General features: G+C 38.6%; 2 protein-coding genes across 2 annotated transcripts in view; one reads left to right on the top strand and one right to left on the bottom strand.

Annotated features, from left to right (window-relative positions):
* The window catches only part of NEPRO (nucleolus and neural progenitor protein), a 16,303-nt gene extending 6,368 nt beyond the window's left edge, over positions 1-9,935 (top strand). Inside the window, exons 4-9 of the mRNA XM_007947433.2 lie at positions 140-271; positions 934-1,011; positions 2,735-3,096; positions 3,428-3,489; positions 5,775-6,031; positions 9,467-9,935. Of these exons, the coding sequence (XP_007945624.1) occupies positions 140-271; positions 934-1,011; positions 2,735-3,096; positions 3,428-3,489; positions 5,775-6,031; positions 9,467-9,935 (1,360 nt within the window). The remainder of the gene's footprint in view (positions 1-139; positions 272-933; positions 1,012-2,734; positions 3,097-3,427; positions 3,490-5,774; positions 6,032-9,466) is intronic.
* A 5,334-nt stretch (positions 9,936-15,269) lies between these two features.
* The window catches only part of GTPBP8 (GTP binding protein 8 (putative)), a 26,461-nt gene continuing 21,541 nt past the window's right edge, over positions 15,270-20,189 (bottom strand). The window contains exons 4-5 of the mRNA XM_007947451.1: positions 18,180-18,298; positions 15,270-15,345 (exon numbers count right to left, since the gene is read on the bottom strand). Coding sequence (XP_007945642.1) covers positions 15,270-15,345; positions 18,180-18,298 — 195 coding nt within the window. The remainder of the gene's footprint in view (positions 15,346-18,179; positions 18,299-20,189) is intronic.

The raw sequence follows: 20,189 nt of genomic DNA, 5'->3' as shown, positions 1-20,189 counted from the left end.
CTCGGAAGGAAGGTTGGGCAATCCTACTTCCGTAGTGATACTGCCTCGGAAACCCAAGGAGGGGTCGCTATGAGTCGGGGTCGACTCGACGGCACGCAACATAAAGATGACAGTGTTACACTTTTCTGTTTTTGTCAAGTGAAAATCAGCCTGTAACTACCAAAGAATGTGTCATCCCCAGTCAACCAGTGGTAGAATTGGTGTTGATGAAGGTTTTGGGAGCCTGTAAGTTGTTACTCCGCTTGTTGGACTGTTGTTGCAAGACATTTCTGTATCCTTGAGCCAATTTAAATATCTTCCAACTAGGAACTGTTTGGATATATTTATTAATACTTCTGTTTAAAAGCTGGGACTCTGTGTTAGATAAAACCTGTGGGGAATTCTTAAAATTTTGCTTCTTGGCCTCCTTTTCCTAGGAATTGCTGATACAGCCATTACCAAAGACTGCTTGACTTTATCTAGCATGTAGTATCCTAAGAGCATTAATAGCTTGAGATGCTTAGTCTTAGAAACTAAACCTTAGAAATGTATTTAATAATGCGGGCCGTAGTAGAGTGTGAAGGAGCCCTGGTGCTACAATTGTTAATGCATTCAACTGCTAACCAAAAGGTTGGTGGTTCAGACTCACCAGCCACACTCTGCAGAAGAAAGAGAAGGCAGTCTGAGTCCGTAAAAGATTTATAGCCTTGGAAACCTATGGGGCAGTTCTACTCTGTTTTACAGGGTCATTATGAGTTGGAATCAACTTGATGGCATTGGGTTTTTTGGTGGGTAGTAGTATATTACTTTTTAAATTCACTTAAATAGAACGTATTTTAAGGCTTTAATACCTTCAAGAAAATTCTTTTACTTCAAATCTGTTCTTTCATAAACATCACTTACAAAATGAAAATTATTTTGGTTTTGTTTTCTAACCTTAACTTGAGTCTTCAGCTTGACTGTGAAACATCTTGGTTTACGAGAATTCATTATTTTAAACCTCGTGATGGTTGGACTGGTGAGCAGGTTATGGTATGTACATGCCTCTGAAATCCTTCATCCCTTTTCATCTCTCTACCTCAGTCTAGGCTTCTCATAGTAGTTTTCATGTGGGATGCTGAAGGTGCAGACAGGTCCCTTTCTTCATCTAATCAGAATTTATGTGGGGTTATGTCAAAGGACTAGACTTTGAAGCTGAAGCCATGGGATGGATCAGCCCAACACTAAACAACTAAACAAATAAATTCCTAGGATTAGTAGCAGTGGTCATACAGCACTTGGACTGTTTATGTGTTCTTGGGCTGGCTGTGTCACTTGATTCTTTCAGCCACTAGGCTTCTAATTTTTCATGGCAATGAGAAGTGGAATTTTTGACTTTAGTGTGTGCTCTGACATCTTTTCTTCCACTTGAAGCCACTGCTTGATTTAAAGAACACTGGTTCTTGAAAACTAAAGAGACTTTCTCTTGCATGCTTCATGATATATTGTGAAACTGATCTCATAGATAATTGGACTCAAAATCTGCCCATATTTGTAAGGTGGCCTGTTTGGGGCCATTTAAAATAATTAAGATGATAAGCTCTGATTTAAATGTAAAGAAAATCAGTAAAAAAAAGGAGAAAATGCTGTCTGACTTTGGAGATTGAAAACTTGCTTTCATATTTTACTTCATCTAGATGTCTTAAATACTATTTCCAATCAGCTTACTTTTTATTCTGTTTAACTTAATCAGAGGGAACAATGCTACCTAATCATATTATGTTAAAATGTCAAACCTTTGTTATTCTTTTCTGTAATGAAAATAGGTTTAAGGTTTGCTGATTACAACAGTAATACATGCTTATTGTAAGAAATTGAAACAGTATAGAATAATGTGAAAACCCTGAAATTTGCCAAAATCTTATCACCAAGAGATATTATAACCACACTTAACATTTTCACACACATCCTTTGAGCTATTTCTCTGTGTAGTACTGTATTTGGTTTTGAGTCACATTTTGCACTTGGATTTTCTGTTTGGGCTAGACTAATACTGTGGTAATTAAATTTGTATGTCAACTTGGCTGGGCCAAGTTGAGTGGCTGGGCAGCTGGTGGTAGTTATTCCCCATGGTGAGATTGGTAATTAATTCCATGGTGGAATGTCTTAGAGGAGCTGAGTGGCTGCTTTAGGGATGTGGTCCGCTTCCTGTATGTAAAGAGAACCCTTGAGGAATGGTCTCTAGCTCATGGCATACTTGGACCCTGCATGTGGCCGTGTCATTGTTCAGCAGCCTGCCATGCTCTGCCGACCTTGGGACTTACAATGAACTTGAATTAATGGCCTGCCATGTGGTTTGGTAACATCAGGACTGTGCCATTTTGTTTGTCAACCTTGGGCTTGTTAGCCTCAGCAGCCCGTAGCTGCCTGAGTGAAGAGATGCCTCTAGCTTCAGTGGGCCGGGAGCAAGAGGCAGAGCTGAAGCTCAAGGTCGAGGGGCTTTCACCCAGCCCCTAGAGCCTGGCACTTGGAACATGGACTTCTAGCCTCCCAAGCTGTAGGAGAATAATTCCTGTTTGTTAAGGCCATTCCTGTTTGTGGTATCTTCTGTTAGAATGGCACAGAGGTAACCAGAATAAATACACTGTTTGTACTACTATCTATAGTGGAGGAACTTGGCAAACATTTATTTTCAGATTTGAATCTGTTGCAGTTATTATGTAATTTGTAAATTATAATTGCTGGCTAATTCATAAACTCTTGTTTCTTTCTCCAGGGTTCTCTATAAAGGTGTTTTAAAAAGGCTGATTTCTTTATACGAACCGTTGTATAGATTGCTACAAGAGGTCTCCAGGATTCAACCAATGCCTTACTTTAAAGATTTCACCTTTCCTTCTGATATTGCTGAATTTCTAGGGCAGCCGTATTTTGAGCTCTTTAAGAAAAAAATGCCTATACCTTTTGCAGCTAAAGGAGTAAATAGATTGCTGAATAAACTGTTTTTAACAAAAGAGCAATCACTGACATCCAGCAAAGAAGCCTTACTTAGAAATACCAAAAAAGCTAAACAAATGAAGACCAATCTAGAGAATAATGTGGATCTTGGACAGCCAGTAAAGAGTAAAGATGTCATCAGAGGTAATTTGCTTTTCTATAGCACATACCCTGATATATCTGTTGACATTATAATATAATCATGCACTGCCTGGAGAGAAACTCAGCATCTCCCTTCTTAATTTTAACCCACATTGATTATTTTTAGACAGGGATGGTAATACCTGTTTTCTAAGCTTGAGCATTTAAAGTTGTTTATGTTGTTGCTTCATAGTTCTTTGCTTGCTTAATTCCAACCCCCCCCTTTTTTTGAATAGTAATTTAGCAAGAAATGTTCCCATGCACTTTAGAGTTTGTTGTAAATTTGAAAATAGTATGCCTAAGTTTTTGTATCTGGGATCTTTTCCATTTACAGAAAACTCATCAGAATTTGATGTGAGGGCTTTCTGCAGACAGCTGAAATACAGAGCTACTCAGGTTTGTGTGACTTATTTTAATATTGCTAATTAGTGTGTAGCATGGATATCAACTACCAATGGGAAGGGTTGGATCCTCTCTTTTTATCCTTAGCTCTAAGCTTAGTGCCTTAGTGCTCAGTGTATGCTTCTGAATGAATAGATGCATTTCCATGGGATTTTAATAGAGCCAATTAAGCCATTTAATAGAATGCCTTCAGAAACATTTTGGTAAAAGTTTCTCTAGAATATTAAAGTGACGCTAGGATTCATCATATGTGTGGATTGCACTGCAGCTTTAGAGTATGAACTTTGCAGTCAGACAGAAATGGGTGAGTCCTGGCTTTGGCTTCTACTCGCTGTGTGATCTTAACATAAGTTTCTTGACTTCTCCATACCTCTATTTCCTAATAACAGTATGTACTTTGTAGGGTTAGACCAGCTTTAGTGCATGTGAAGTGTTCAACACAGAATATGGATTATGGCAAGCACTTCACTGGCATCATCCTTACCGTTTGTCATGAGGTTTCTGTTGCTTTCTTCCTGTTGGGGTTCAAGCTTTAACATGATTTATGTTATTAGTTAGTGTCTGGAAATTCTCTTTGTTCTGGACCCAACAGGAGAGAAATATGTCAGTATCATGCTCTTTTACTTGACTTCGGTTGCCGTCTGTCTTCTCAAAATCTTTTCCCCTGGTTTCCTTTATGGGTTGTTTCTTCTATTTAAGAATTCTTAATCATTTTTAGTAAGTCAGAGTACTTTCTTGAACTTTCCTAAGGACTCCTTCTAGCATATTCTTTTCAATTCATGAATTCCTGAGGGAGGAATGAATAATAGCTATTAAATTGCATTTGCTCTGTGCCAGGCATTGTTCTGAATGCTTTGTATGTGTTAATACATTGAATTCTCACCACAGTTTTGAGAGATAGTTAGTTATTATTGTTTCCATACTTCAGATGAGGAAATTGAGGTATGAAAAGGTCAAGAAACTTGTCTGGGCCACATAGTAAATAAGCAGCAGGGTTGGGATTTGGATACAGGCAGTCTGGTTTCATAGTCTCCGTCTATACCATTATACCAGTTCCAAAAATAGTTTTCTCAACTCTGAAGGAGAAACTGGCTTCTTGTGACCCTTGAAACCTCTTCAGTGCATCCATCTGCTCCCAGGTGAGCTGGGTTTGAAGCTCTTTGGTCAGATCCCTTTTATTCATGACTAATGACCACATTTTTACTAATTAGCACTAATACGCTCACATTCTTTTACGCCACACTTCTCTACCCATCACCAAATACTAACTTGATAGGTCTCTACTTTTGTATGTTCTGTTTTTTTTAAGGTGATAAATTTAGAAGATAAGGTATGAAGGAAAGATGACAGCACACCTAGCAGGTGGCATATTTTCATAAAGAAATAGAAGTTGGTAAAATCCGAACTTGACAATATAGAAAGATGGGGTTAAAGAAACAAAGCTACCATGTCAGAAGATGGGTGAAGGGCAGTTAGAAATGGTTCATGGTTAAGCATGTATAACATGCATTCAGCAGTCTTTTACTAAAGGCCTACTCTGCTAGATGCTCTGTAAGACTTTATACCTTTCCATTACTGAAGCAAGGAGCTCTCGTGGCACAGTGCCTAAGGCATTTGACTATTAATCAGAAGGTTGGTGGTTCAAACCCACCAGCACTTCTGTGGAAGGAAGACAGGACAATCTACTTCCATAAAGATTTACTGCCCTGGAAATCCACTGGGGGTCGCTATGAGTCAGAATCATCTTGATGGCAGTAGGTTTTTTTTTTTTGGTTTTGTCTTGAAGCATTTTTACCAACATTTGTGACCCACCACCGAGTAGAGTTGTTTAAGGTATAGAAGTAAGTGAAACAAGTTATGGTTGCCCAGTGTTATTTCTTTTTTTCCCCTCAGATAGGCTTTGGCCAATATTAATCATACAGTGCTTTATTCTAATGTGTATGTAAAAATAGATGTGTGTGTTAGAATATTTATATTAAGTCTCCTGTGTAAAATCCTGTGTGAGGTCATCTACAGATACGACCTGACCTAGTACAGAGTGAAAATGAAGCAAACAAACGTGTGGTAGGAGCAATGGAATAATTTTTTTTTTTTTTTTAAGAAACAGACTTTTAAGACAAAAAGAAAGCTCAGTGAGTTAAAAAAACAAAGAAAGTTTTAGTTTTCTATAAAGACTGTTTTTTAATTTTCATAGTTTGTGAGTCAGCTTTTCCCAGTTATCACATATTTACAAGTTAGTAAAAAATTCAGTATATTTTTCTCACCTTTGCACATTTCAGGAGACCTTGGAATTTAAATGTTCTCAGTCCAAAATAAAGGCAACAATGCATTCTTCTCAGAAAGTGTCAGGAACTCCCTGGGCCAAAAGTTTTGTGCAAAGATTCCGAGAGGCTGAGACTTTCATACAACTTTCTGAAGAGATCCAGATGGCGATTGTATGGTGCAGGAGCAAAAAACTCAAAGCTCACGCCACCTTTCTGGGTAACAAGCTTCTTAAAAGTAACCGGCTTAAACACGTGGAAGCTCAAGGTCACAGGTAAGTATATTTCAAAAAATTATATTCCTTGTTCTGTTGTCCTTTAAGACAGAAATGTATATATATCCAAGTCCCCTTTCTTTAAAATGAGATAATTGTCCAATAGCCTGAGGGGCTACAAGTGGGATCTACTGTAACTGCAGTGTTGATTTTTGTTTTTGTTATGTTGACAGAGCTGTAATATGCATCATAGGGAGGAAGAAAGTAAACTTACGTTTCTGGATTTATTAATGTATACTCTTCATCATCCCATTTGTTTATTCAGAAAACATTAGGAGCGTTTGGTATGCTAAACCTTGGAAGACAACTATGAGACAGACTTAATCCTCCCAGAGCTCGTGCTCTGGTGGGAGAGAAGGCAGCTGCTGACAGCTTCAGAGTGCGTGTGTGTGTGTGTGTGTGTGTGTGTGTGTGTGAGTGAGAGAGAGAGAGAGAGAGATGGGGCAGGTAGGAAGGGGACTGGGAGGGCAGAAGCAGATTTCTCCTTCCAGGGCACACACCAGCCAGCTGGGCGGGTCAGCTGTAATGTTCACAGGAGTTAGACTCTCCATGTAGCACTTCTTTTCTTGTGATTCTCATGTTCATAGAACTGCTTAAGGATGGCCGTCTTTGATTGTGAGCTAGTGTTGCATGAAGCATTAGGTGAAGGTAGACACGTGAGAACTTTACATTTTTTATCAAGAAAATAATAGCCATGGGAACAGTGTCACACACAAATGGGTATACAGATCCTTATTTCCCCTTTACACAGGTAGCTACTTTGGCCAGTTTTTTATATATCCTTCCAGAAATACTCTGTATATCCACTGTAATTTTTTTATCTATAGGTATAGACATGTATCTGTTCAGGGCTTTATAATGGTGGTTGTGTTTTAACGGCCTAAATTCTGTTCAACTTTTTTTTAAAATTTTTATTGTGATTTGGGGAGTTACAGAGCAAATTTATCTCCCATACAGCAGCCCGCATACACTTTGTCTCATGACATTGACTGAAATTTCCCACAATGCAATAGCTCCTCTCTTACTCCTCCCCATAGTTACCTCTTTCCTGTGTTTTTCCTTCCCATGCACTCCTGCCCCCTGAGTTGTTTCCCTGTGCATACACAGACCTTCTTTCTCCCATGAGTGATCTCTCCAAGGAGTGTATCTACCTAAAGTAAATGTTCAGCTCATATGCCTGTCTTTTGTTTGGCTGGAAGCCACAGGAGTAGGCTCAATTCCAGACCTGAAGGGCAGCTGGGGGCTATAGTCTCAGGGGTTCCACCAGGCTCTATCGGACCAGCAAACCTGGTCCCTTTTTTTTTTTTTTTTTTAATGATTTTGAGTTTTGTTCCACATTGTTCTCCCACTCTATCTAGGATCTCCTACATAGATCCCCCTCTGAGTGGCTGACAGTGGTAGCCAGGCACCATCTAGTTCTTCTGATCTCATAGTTATATAGGCTAAGGATCATATGGTGTACCATTTGCTAGGACTAATTGTTTCCATGAATTTTGGTTTTCTTCATTCTTCTTTGCTTTGGATGAGGAGAGACCCATCTTTGCATCTAGATGGCTGCTTGCAAGCTTTTAAGATCCCAGTCACTACTCACCAAAGTAGGATGTGGAACAGTGTTTCTGTGTAGTATGTTATGCCTGTTGAGTCCCCTGTGACTGTGGTCCCGAGCCCACAGGTCCAACTACTCACTCCCTCTGGGTAGCTGGCTGTGGCCAAGAAGTGACTACAACCTCGTCCCTTGTCAGCTCTACTATATACCTGGAAATTCTTACAGAACATACCAATACACTTGTAGAAACATTGTCTGCCAACCTTATACATGGTCTTGGGCACACTCTCCCTTGCATAGACATACCTGCTCGTTCAGCCCGTGCACCCATGTTCAACTTTGTTTTAAAAGTTATGGAAAAGATACTCCTTTTTTAGAAAACTATTGTAATATATAGTGAACATTTTGTAACAAGTTTTGATCAAAAGCCAGGGCAGAAGTTGTTGAATATTCCTGAGGTATGAATTGCTTGGAGAGATTTTTACACTGGGGAGCCGTTAAAGGCCAGTGGCCATCTCAAAGGGATTTCTTCTAGGGTAGAAACTCAGCCTGAGATGTAGAGAGGCATTCTGTTCAAAACTGGGCTTGAAGTCAAGGTTGGGGAGCTCTGCTGGTGGAGTGTTTAAGGCATGTGGCTACTAACCAGAAGGCTGGCGGTTGGAACCCACAATTATAGTAGCTCAAGGCTGTTTACCAGTGTAAGCTGTCTTCTCACTTTTCACGCTTATTCTTTTTTCCTTGTCATCTTCTTGCCACAACTGCCTATCCAGATATGGGTTCTTATGTACTGGCAGATTTTACTCATCATGATACATCCTTTCTCCAGCTCCATTCCTGTTATATTATGAACAGATTAGCAGGTAGCAGGGACAAGGTCTGGCACTAAAATGTGGAGGTATCTCACTGCTTAGCTACCTTGCTAGGCAGTTTTATGAGTTACTTTACTTGGGTGCATAATGGGAATATATCTGCCAGAACCTGCATTGGAAGTTATAATCTGACCAACACAGATTTGGGTCGAAACTCTTATTTCCTTACTTTTCATTGTGCTTCTGGGATGCTGATATCAACCAGCAGGCATGCTGCTGTTGTTAGGTTCTGTGGAGTTGGTTTTCTTTTAGGACTCTGTACAACAGAACAAAAAACTGATCCTTTTGCATGTATATGAGGCAACTGAAAGCACCATGAGTCAGGTGTACCTTAGTCCTCAAGGTCACATCTTTGTTTTTGTTAACACTTTGAAGAGGTCTTGTGCAGCAGATTTGCCTAATGCAATACATTGTTTGATTTCTTGACTGCTGCTTCAGTGGACATTATGTATTGAAGTAAAATGAAATCCTTGGTAACTTCAGTCTATGTTTATTATGATGTTGCTTACTGGTCCAGTTGGAGGATTTTTGTTTTCTTTATTTTGAGGTGTAATCTATACTGAAGGCTATCATCTTTGATCTTCATCAGTAAGTGGTTCAAGTCACCTTCACTTTCAGCAAGCGAGGTTGTGTTATCTGTGCACTGCAGGTTGTTAATGAGTCTTCCTCTAGTCCTAATGCCGTGTTCTTCATATAGTACAGCTTCTCAGATTATCTGCTCAGCCTGTAGATTGAGTAAGTGTTATGAAAGGATACAACCCTGACACACACCCTTCCTGAGTTTAAACCATGCAGTATCCCCTTGTTCTGTTTGAATTACTGCCTCTTGGTCTATGTACAGGTTTTGCATGAGCACAATTAAACGTTTGCAGTGTTATCCATAATTTATGATCTACACAGCCCTACACAGGCATAAGGCTTGCAAATAATTTGTGTGCTTTTCTGTTTAGTTGGCAGTTGTAGAGCTAAAAAGGAGGCAAAAGTGCTTGAGAATATTTTTCCTCTCTTTGTCCTTTAAAGCTTGCCAAAGAAGCTGGAGTGCATAAAAACATCTATTTGCAACTGCCTTCTTCGTGGCTCAGGTAACAAAACTTCAAAGCATCATCTGAGACAAAGAAGATCACAGGATAAATTTTTACCGAGACAAAGGAAGCCACAGAGAAAGCTGCGGTCAATCCTTTTAAAGGAAATTCAGCAGTTCCCTCAAGGGCCTCAGAAGGGTGCTGCAGATACCAGTGCAGAACGAAGACTCTTAAACCTTACAGTTCATAGAGCTGATCTCTATCCTCACAGAAAGCAGCTCTCAGGTAGCAGAGCTTCAAACCCTATTATACGAACTAAAGAGAAACTAGACCATGAAAATCTTAAAGGAAGCAATGAAAATGAAACTGGTTCATGGACGTTGACCCAAATGAATAAACATATTACACCAGGAATCATTAAGGAGACAGATGACATTGATGACATTTTTGCTTTAATGGGAGTTTAGATGTTTATCATATTTAAGTGATTAACAAGCTGGCCTACCATTCAGCTGCTGTTTAAGTGGAGCTGCTGAGATCTGAAGTACCACTTGGACTGACTGAGAGAGGAGTTGCTTTAGTGCAACACTGCATAGGAGTTTTCAGTTCAATAAACTTTTATAGTATCATTGTGTCATTTAATGAATAAATATTTATTTGACTTCAGCTTTGAGCCAGGGATTGGTATTTCTGCCCTAGCCTGTTCCTGTGATGTAATTCCTTGATTGAGGCTGGTAGGTCGTGAAAAAACTGAGTTAACTATATGATTTACCAGAGAATTAAGACTTGGGATAATTAGATTTGCAAAACCTCCTCTGTGCCTAATGGGAAGTGGGGTTGGGATGGGAGTGAGGAGCAGCGAGGAAGTACATGGAAGATCACCGCCTTCCTGGCTGTGTTGCAGTAAGTCCACCTCAGCATACCAAGGTTGTCACTTGTGATGGTTGTGTTGTCTTGCTTATACAGATTAGAACTGATTATCAAAAGGAATCAGTGTTTTGCCACTAATTGGCCACAATCATTATTTCACTTCATTTGTTTACCTTATCTCACAGAGTCTATATTAAGATGATTTTGAAGTTCTTTAAAAGGTTTTTTTCTGTTTTGGTTATTTGAGCATCAGTGATTGATTCCAAAATAAGCCTTTTTTTTTCCAAAAAGGACACAAGATGGTTTATGGTTGAAATATTAACAAGATAATAAAATAGAAGCAGGATAGTGTTATGGGATTGAATTCTATCTCCCTAAAATAACAACAACAACAAAATAGGTGTTAGGAGCTCTGGTGGTGTGGTGCCAGAGGCATTTGAGTGCTAACCAGAAGGCTGGCGTTCAAACTAACCAGCCACTCCTTGGAAGGAAAATGCGGCAATCTACTTTCATAGTGATACTGCCTTGGAAACCCAGGGAGGGGTTGCTATGAGTCGAATGCGACTCCACAGCAGTGTTTGGTTTTTTTTAAATGTTGTTGTTGTTATGTGCCATCAAGTCAGACCCGACTCATAGCGACCAGGTGTTATAAATTCTAACCTGTAGAATACCATTTGAGAATAGGTTTCTTTGTTCAGTGCCAAAGAATGAGACGATACAGCGTAGGGTGTGTCTTGAGTCAATGTTTTGAAATATAAAGGAACAGAGATGGGGTAAGATAGATTCCATAACTCTTGAAGACCACCAAGGAATAGAAGCCAAAAAAGAGGCAATAACCTTCCCTCAGAGCTCACAGAATGTCTTCCCTAGAGTTGGCACCCTGAATTCAGACTTCTAGGTGCATAAACTCTGAGAAAATTTGTTACAGCCACCTACTTGTGGTATTTGCTACAGCAGCACTAGATAAGAAAGTAAAACAAAAGACACAAAATAGGCCCAGGGATGAAGAAAATATAAACATTTATAATTTGTAATGATGTGGAATTTGAGGTAGGTTAATCTTCTATTTAATAAGTAGGTTGTATCCCTCAGTTTTATAAATTGTTATATATAGATTCACAGAAAAAGAAACCAGGGCTCTAGTATAGACTACATCCTCCTTTTCTTTCGTCATTGTATCATTTTCTACATTTCCTTTTTGTCCTTTAGCTGGCCTGGTCCTTTCCCTATCTGCTGTACATTTTCCTACTGTCTACTGTACCAGTAGTTCTTAAACTTTGAATCATCTGGTATATTTAAAACTGAAAAGGCCTAAAGTTTGAGAACCACTGGTGTAAAGTTATCAAAATCACCCTTAGGAACCATCTGGTATGTTTAAAAATGCTGAATCCCTGCTGAACCATGAGCTTCTGATAAAGATGGATTGGATTGGGGCCAGGAGTCTTGCATTTTTAACAAGGAGCCCAAGTGATTTGATGTATGTGCTCTGTGGTTCACAGTTAAAACACTGGTTTGTCTTGAAACCTTGTTAAACATCCTGATTTAATCCAGAGGTCTTAAACTCCATTTTCCACTGTTTATATTCTTTCTGGCTTCCTATTAAGTGGTAGTAACTACTTTGTACCTTAAAACATGAAGAATACCATGGAGATCTTGTTCATAAGTCTAGAAATTGCCATAACTTGTAAGTGGCCTTGTGTTCGCTGTGTTCTGTTACATATTGGGAAATGGAGATGGATTTGTAAGAGAACTGGTATATACTCTTATTGATGTTGGAACCTGATTATCTCCTGGGATTTGTTTATACTCACGAAACCACTTGCTTTCAGTAGCCCCGTTTTTTAAGACTTCATGTCTCAACTTTTCATTCAGAAGATTAAATATAGGGTCCCTAGCAGTTAGATAGGAGCTCTGGTAGTGTAATGCCTAAGGCACTTGACTGCTAACCAGAAGGCTGGCGGTTAAAACCCACCAGCCACTCCTCAGAAGGAAGGTTGGGCAATCTACTTCCATAGTGATACTGTCTGGGAAACCCAAGGACGGGTCGCTATGAGTTGAGTCCGACTTGACAATAACAACAATAGTTAGATTAAAGGTCCAGTCTGGCTTGTACTGTTGGCATATGACTCCACTGGGCTAGTGAATGTCCTGGGCTTAGGTTTCTTCATCTGAAGATGCATTGTTCCAGAAGCAACTCTTATAGTTGAATAGAACTTGGGAAGATAGTATCTGTCTCTCAGGAAAAACCCGAGTAATTCAGTGAGTTGTCTAAGAAGGCAGAACTATAAAGCCTAGAGTGGACTATCAGCCCAATATTTTTTTTCCTACTTAATTAGTGCTTCTTTGGAATAAGTTTCTTATTGCCTTCATTTTCCATCTCCCACTCCTTATAACTCAGGCAAAAATAGTAAAAAGCTTCATTCATGTCCACAAAATAATAATTTATATAAGGAATAAGTATTCTATGGAAGTTCATTTTTCTAGATAACTACAACTTGTTGTACATTTTTTTAAAAATACTGTATGTACAAAATATAAAGGAGCTCTGGTGGTACAGTGCATAAGGCATTTGACTGCTAACCAGAAGGCTGGCAGTTCAAACCCACCAGTCGCTCCATGGAAGGAAGATGAGGCAGTCTACTTCCGTGTTCACTGTCTCAGAAACCCAACGTGGGTTGCTATGAGTTGAAATTGACTCGATGGCAATGGGTTATACTAGATATACCAATACACTTATCTAGTAAATAAGACAAAATAACATTTTTAACTAGTCAGGGTCATAGCAAATACCACTTGTATTGCTTCTTATGTCATTAGAACACTGAGGTAATTTATGAGAGCACTGTATGGGATCTCCTGAGCATAAATCAAATCCTCTTGGCTTTTAGTCCTGCTGTGGCAACCAGTTCAGAGCAGTGTTACAACACACCTTGCCTACTCCCCCAGGGACCTCTCACATCCTATCCCTAAGCTTCTGACAAACTGCAGGAACTGCATGGCATGTACAACATGGAATAAGTGTGAGGGCACCTGCATACACACAAACGTACACCTGACAATTCTGGGGTACACTTCATAAGGCTTCTCAGATGGTCCCTTAGGGTCAAGCACTAGTGGCCTTACAGTGGTGGCCAACCTAACGCCTCCTTAAGTTTTTCTTCCATCCATTTCACTCCTCTGACACTGGGATCTCTATTTCACTGTTCCTTGGGGTTACTTCTCAAATACTTGTGGTGGTGTTGCTGTTTGCCGTTGAGTCAGACCTGACTCATAGTGACCCCTCTTTGGGTTTCCGAGGCATCACTACGGAAGTAGATTGCCCAACCTTCCTTCCAAGGAGTGGCTGGTGGGTTTGAACCGCCAGCCTTCTGGTTAGCAGTCAAGTGGCTTAGGCACTATGCTACCAGAGCTCCTCCAAATACTTGTAGACTAGCCATATTGCAAGCTTTTGTCTCAGGTTCTATGTTTAGGGGAGCCGAGGCTAAGAAAAGCAAGCAGCAAGGTGGCTTCTAAGATAATTTGCTAGTCACTATTTGTTTTACTACAGGAATGCCTACAGAAAAGTCTTTTTTTTTCCTGCTCAAAACACTGCTAGTTAGAATAAAACAGACAAGCTCTACCAACTATAAAATGAAAAAAATAGAATTGAGTTTTTCTTTAAAAAGTCATAAGGTGGTTTCACAGAATTTTTTTTTTAAGTAGTTGCCATAACCTTGGGAACTCTAGTAGCATAGTGCCTAAGGCACCAGACTGCTAACCAGAAGGCTGGTGGTTCAAACCTGCCAACCACTCCTTGGAAGGAAGATGGGCAATCTACTTCTGTAGTGATACTGCCTCGGAAACCCAAGGAAGGGTCGCTATGAGTGGAGTCCGACTTGACGGCACAAAACAACAACAACATAGCTATAACCTTAAGGTTATACATTCAGTATCACTTTGAAAAGGTTAAACCTCTTCTATTAGTAGGTCAGTGGCATCTTTATAAACATCTTTTCCATTAACCTTAGTTCAAAGTAAGGCTTTATTGTTCTGAATCTTAATGTACCAATTCTAAATTGTCACATTGTTTTCTCTTGCCTTTTGCAAGTCAGTTTTGCCACTAAAGCTATTTTTGTTTTTGCCTTTCACTACAGAAAATATTATTTCCTCATGACAGGATTTTTTGTGTGACAGATCTGCCTGTGCATTGTGCTGTATTCTTTGGGTGGTTTTGCTTTACAAATTTGCAGATGTCCTTTTCACACATATTTGCCATGTTAATCTCTATCCCTTCTGAGACTAGATGGTTACAAATGAGGCTCAAAGATAGCAAGTAATCTGTCCAAGATCCTGCATATAATTAACATTAGAACTAGAAATAGAATTCTAGTCATATCCTGGTATCTACAAAGATGAATGACCTTAGCCAGAAATTACAGACATTTTTAGCATGGACTAATTTAAACTTTCCAAGAATTACTCTTTTATATTAAAAAAGAAAAGACTCAAGAAACAAATTATAGGCATAAAAAGGAACATTTATCCATGAACCTACAGACAAGCAGCCCTTTTACCTAGCCCATTTTAATATTTAAAAAATATGTGTACATGATAGATATTCTTTAAAAACAAAAGCCCAATAAATAACATGGCAAACTCTTCTCTACACAGTAGTAATAGATTTTCCCTTTTATGGACTTCTGTAAGTGCTTGCTTGTCAGTTTGTTAAACAGGAGTAAGAGCTAGTATCTGTTCTAATGAACAGCATAACTCAATTATTTGTAAACTGCCTTATACAAATTCCTTCTTTGGGAAGATGTAGATTTTAAAGCTGAAGCAATCTTGCAACTTACAGATACAACATTTAAAACAATGTTGAAATTCTTCTAGGTATAACTCCAGCTGGCATAAAGAATTCTGAATCTTCAGCTAAAATGAAAGTCAATTTCCTTTCATACTTGCTTAAGATTTCCTGTTATAGTTGCTAAAAAGCATCTCAAAAGATGGATTCCAGAATAGGTTACAGCACTGTGAAAAGAAAAGAAAAACCACTTTCTTCCTTATCTCACAGGTAATAATTTGAATTTAAACTTAAAAAATATATACATTTTGATATCTTTAGTTTGTTGTCTTTTTGACAAAAAATGAACCCCCTTAATAATTTAGACATTTTAGTTTTTAATATCACCGTTACTGTTATTTATTATCTATCTATCTATGCTATTATATTCATCCATCCATCCATCCATCCATCCATCCGTATGGAGATCAACCACATGGTTTCCTAGGCATGGATACAATATGGCTTTATAAGCAGGTCAAGTATTTTCTGCTGTTTTGCTTCTTGACTGTGCAGCATATTAGACATTTTGACCAAAGCTTCCCACTTCATTAATAGCTCATAATGACTCCTGGATTAAGACTGAGGTTGTACATACACAATATAAAGGAGAGGTAAGAGTCGGATAGTTTGCCCACTAAATATGGTACCTTAAATGCACTTCCTACATTTCTGGCAACTCAGATAATGTCTTCTGTTTTTAGTCAGTTCTTATCTGCTTGGAATTTTCACTCCATAGAAAACCATAGAAACAATTATACTGTGCCTACTTATTTTTCCATACCATTTCTAAAAATGCTAATAGACTGATCCCAGCATCCTTATAGGGCATTTCACCATTTATACTTCTGGTGTAGTGCCTAAGGCATTGACTGCTAACAAGAAGGCTGGCGGTTCAACCCATTAGCCATTCCTCGGAAGGAAGATTGGACAATCTACTTCCATAGTGATACTGCCTTGAAAACCCAAGGAGGGGTTACTATGAGTTGCGATCAACTCGACGGCAATGAGTTTGGTTGTTCTGGTTTACCCTGCTGGGGAAGAGCTGCGACACAATGGTTAGCCCTAACCTTTTGCCTGCAGGCATAAAAACATATTTACCCCACACTTTTCATTTGTTTCCCCACCAAGAGTACACAGGCAAAAAAGGAAATAACACTTGGCTTTTATATTAGCCATTTTGTGAAAAGGCTAGACTCCTTTCTAGAGGGATGGCTGGGGCTTGGTCATGCTGAAGGTCAGCCTGTCATCTTCTTGCTGTATATGGTTACTGTAGTATACTGAATACTAAAGTTCTTAATAGCCAGTGGGCTCCCATGTCTTAACTCCAAGATTTTGGGAGCTGTGAGACTGTAGTGCCTTGATCACCTATGGGAAGTACAGTAGCAGCAGTGATTCCAGGATCATACAGCAAAGAATGCTGGTGTATTTACAGAAAGGAACAGCTCTACAAAGTACTAGGAATCTGATAGTCTGAACTGTAGGCCTGATCATACCATCTGTTGACCCTTTGATTTTTGGCAAAGAAGGAAACACTTATGTGCCTATTTCGTGTACAGTAGTCACAACACAATTTATTTAATCCTTTTAACAATTACATTTTTGCCAGGTAAGTTCAGGAGCCATGTAAAATCATGGCTATCTGACATTAAGGCCCTTATCTTTCTATTTGAGCTAATGCCTCTCTGGAACTCACGTAACTTCTTAATGCTGAGCCACAATCTGACTTGACTGGTCTAGTGGCACACAGCTCACAGTACTGTGGGACTTCCCTTGTTTTGAACACCCTAACTCTATTAACACTGGCATTTTTTCCCCAGCCACATTATACTATTAATTCACATTAAGCTTACAGACAACTGAAGTGTCTAATTTTTTTCAACAAATATTGCAGGTAAGCCATGTTTTGCCCATTCTGTCTGTGTTGCCTTTTAGCTGAAGCCTCATTTCCTTTGTATTAAAGATCAAAAAGAAATAGCTGTTTCTATGATAGTGCTCAGGGCTCTAAGAAGAATTGGGATTTCATTTTTGTTCCTGTGATTTCCCATTGTATATATCGACACAGATGGATGAACATGATGAATTTCTTAATGTAAGTAAGGTGAGAAGGAGTATTTTGTAGGAATTAATTAATTTGATTTTGACAGGCATGTTCATAATTCCAAACAATTTTCTGACCTAGGTTGGCAGAATCTAAAATGACTTTTAGGGGATAGTTTCATACATAATTATTACTCATATTTTTTTCTCATAGCAACTAGCATAGTGTCTTCCACAAAGAAATTAGAGCAAAAAAAGTGACTATATCTCTGCCATAGTGCAAATTACTAACTGTATCCAAGGTATACAATGAAAATATAGGCCCATGCTTCATCACTAAACCATATTATAATGTCAAAAGTTACCAGCTCAGGAAATGACCATTTCCTCTGCTATCAACGTTCAGTTCTAACGTACATGAAGCATTTTTTCTTTATATCTTTTAATGGAAAATTCCCTCACTACCTGTATTGGATTTTTTTTTTTTCTTTTTTCTGAATTGAGAAATAGATATTATGGGCATTATTTAGTTTATTTTGAAAGTCAAAAAAGTTTTCACTTCTGTGGTCAAGGGCTGAGTAGGCTGAGGTAGAAAGAGAATAAAGTACAAGGCAAATCTATCAAGAACCAGCAGAATGAAGAAACAATATACCAAAACCAAAACGAAACACACTGCTGTAGAGTCGGATCCGACTCATAGCAACCCCTCGGGTTTCTGAGGCATTGTCTCTACGGAAGTAGATAAGTAGATTGCCCAGTGTTCCGTCCGAGGAGTGGCTGGTGGGTTTGAACCGCCAGCCTTCTGGTTAGAAACAATACAGGGAAGGAAAAGACAAAGTGCAATTGGACTGTACAAATGACTCATGGCTAAGTACATAACCTTTCAAATTCCTCTAATTTTAAATGACACTTAAGTTAAGGAGGAGTGATTTAATACTAGGGGTTGTTAGGACATAAAGTTATAAAAACAGTAAACTCTTACCTTACAGGAAACAATTGAGGAAAACATCCTTGAGTTTGAGTGTCAACAAATTTCTGGATCTGAAGCACTTGTTTTAAGAAATGCCCCTTGGAAGACTTGTCAATTTTTGTTAATACCATCTATAAGAAAACAAATTTATAAGCTTTAGAAAGAAAATATTTGTTAAATTTTAGACATTTTAATAATTTTTCAGTTACAAATGTGTGACCTGTGCAACTTTCTAATCTCCCTGTGCCTGTTTCCTCATCCTAAATGAAAACAATATCCTCCTAAAACAGTTTCTGTGAAGATTAAATGAGCTAATGTATGCAGCATGCAAAATATTCACTGTGTGTTTCCTATTTAACTATGCTTTCCCAAACTAACCAAATCCACTGCCATCAAGTTGATTCTGACTCATAGTGACTCCCACTGGGTTTTGGAGGTGGTAATTCTTTACGGAAGTAGATTGCCTGGTCTTCCTTCTGTGGAGTCGCTCAAGGGTTCGAACAACTAACTTTCTGGCTAGCGGTCAAATGCCTTAGGCACTGCGCTACCACAGGGCCATAATATCTTCAAGGTCAAGTGAAAAGGATTCAGGAGCCAAATCTGCAACTGCCACAAGCCAAATGTTTCATATGATCACTGTATAACTTGTGGTCTAAGATACATAAATGAGTATTACTAGGTTGGACCATGTAAGATTGCCATATTGTGACCATTTCTGACCTACAAAATGGTTCAATCTTACATATATTAACCTAATAAAAAAATTAAGGAGCTCTGGTGATGCTGCGGTTAAAGCATTGGACTGCTAAACAAAAGGTAGGTGGTTTGAACCCACAAGCTGCTCCAGAGGAGGAAGATGAGGCAACCTACTTCTTTAAAGCCTTGGAAACTCTATGGGGATTGCTATAGTTGGTACTGACTCAATGGCAGTGGGCTTGGTTTTTTATTTTTGGTTAACGGAAACATTAGAAATAGGTTATATAAGCTGTATCCACTACAGTGACATTAGCCTAGAATTTTACTTGTCCAAAGACAACTACATACTGGAGAAGGGTCAAGGAATAGATGATTGCAAAATCAATTAAAACGGAAAACCTTGATTCATCTGGTTTTTTGGGGACATGAGGGAATTTCTATAAAATTAGATTTTCTGACTAATCATTTATGTCTTCCAGTCATAAAAAATACTAATGGCAGTAGTGGCAAGGAGCAGAAAGTGTGTGGTTCCTAATGGCCCATTAATCCCTCCAAATGGGAGTCTTTCTTCATAAAAAAATATGCTGATATTTAAATGAGTATACCTCTATCCCTAAACTTTTTCCAAAGAAGAAAACACTGTTTGTTTTTTAGTTAAAACTTAAGAAAATATGTGATTTCAAAAACTGGTACCTATAACACCAAATAAAACCTATTTGGCAACATTTAGGCATTTTTACAATGGAAGATTATGTTCATTAACCCTTGAATCCTTAAGTTATTTCTAATGTCTCAAACAGCCAACCCCAAGAATTCCATACAATACAACAAGGTGGCTATCTAATAATATGGTTTGATTTGCATTTAATTCCATTGTTGTATTTTCAGTGATTTCTGACACTTTTTTGAAACCAAATTATATTCATTGGGTTCTTCACTCTTTCTTAGAAAGGAACTTAAAAGAGTGCTATTTTATCTGGAAGCCTCACAAAGCAAAATTAATGGAGATTTAATCTGCTAGTCTGTATTCTATTCTAAGGCAAATGACAAAAAGATATTCCCAGAAGTAATTTTTTCTTTAAGGATATAAAAATCCTACTGTGTGTGCTGGAGCCTACTATGTTCTTGGAATAAGTCTTAAATTCCAAATTGTTTTAGCAAAGGTTTCAGCTGCAGTAGTTATATTTACATTCTATAAGTACTATCGGCAAATTGCTATTAAGGGGCTACTGGTTCAAACCCACCAGCCACTCCTCGGAAGGAAGGTTGGGCAATCCTACTTCCGTAGTGATACTGCCTCGGAAACCCAAGGAGGGGTCACTATGA

Source organism: Orycteropus afer, unplaced genomic scaffold, assembly GCF_000298275.1.
Source record: "Orycteropus afer afer isolate SDZICR_OR568_19922 unplaced genomic scaffold, OryAfe1.0 scaffold00184, whole genome shotgun sequence".
Taxonomy (NCBI): domain Eukaryota; kingdom Metazoa; phylum Chordata; class Mammalia; order Tubulidentata; family Orycteropodidae; genus Orycteropus; species Orycteropus afer.
This window is presented reverse-complemented; position numbering and strand designations above follow the sequence as displayed.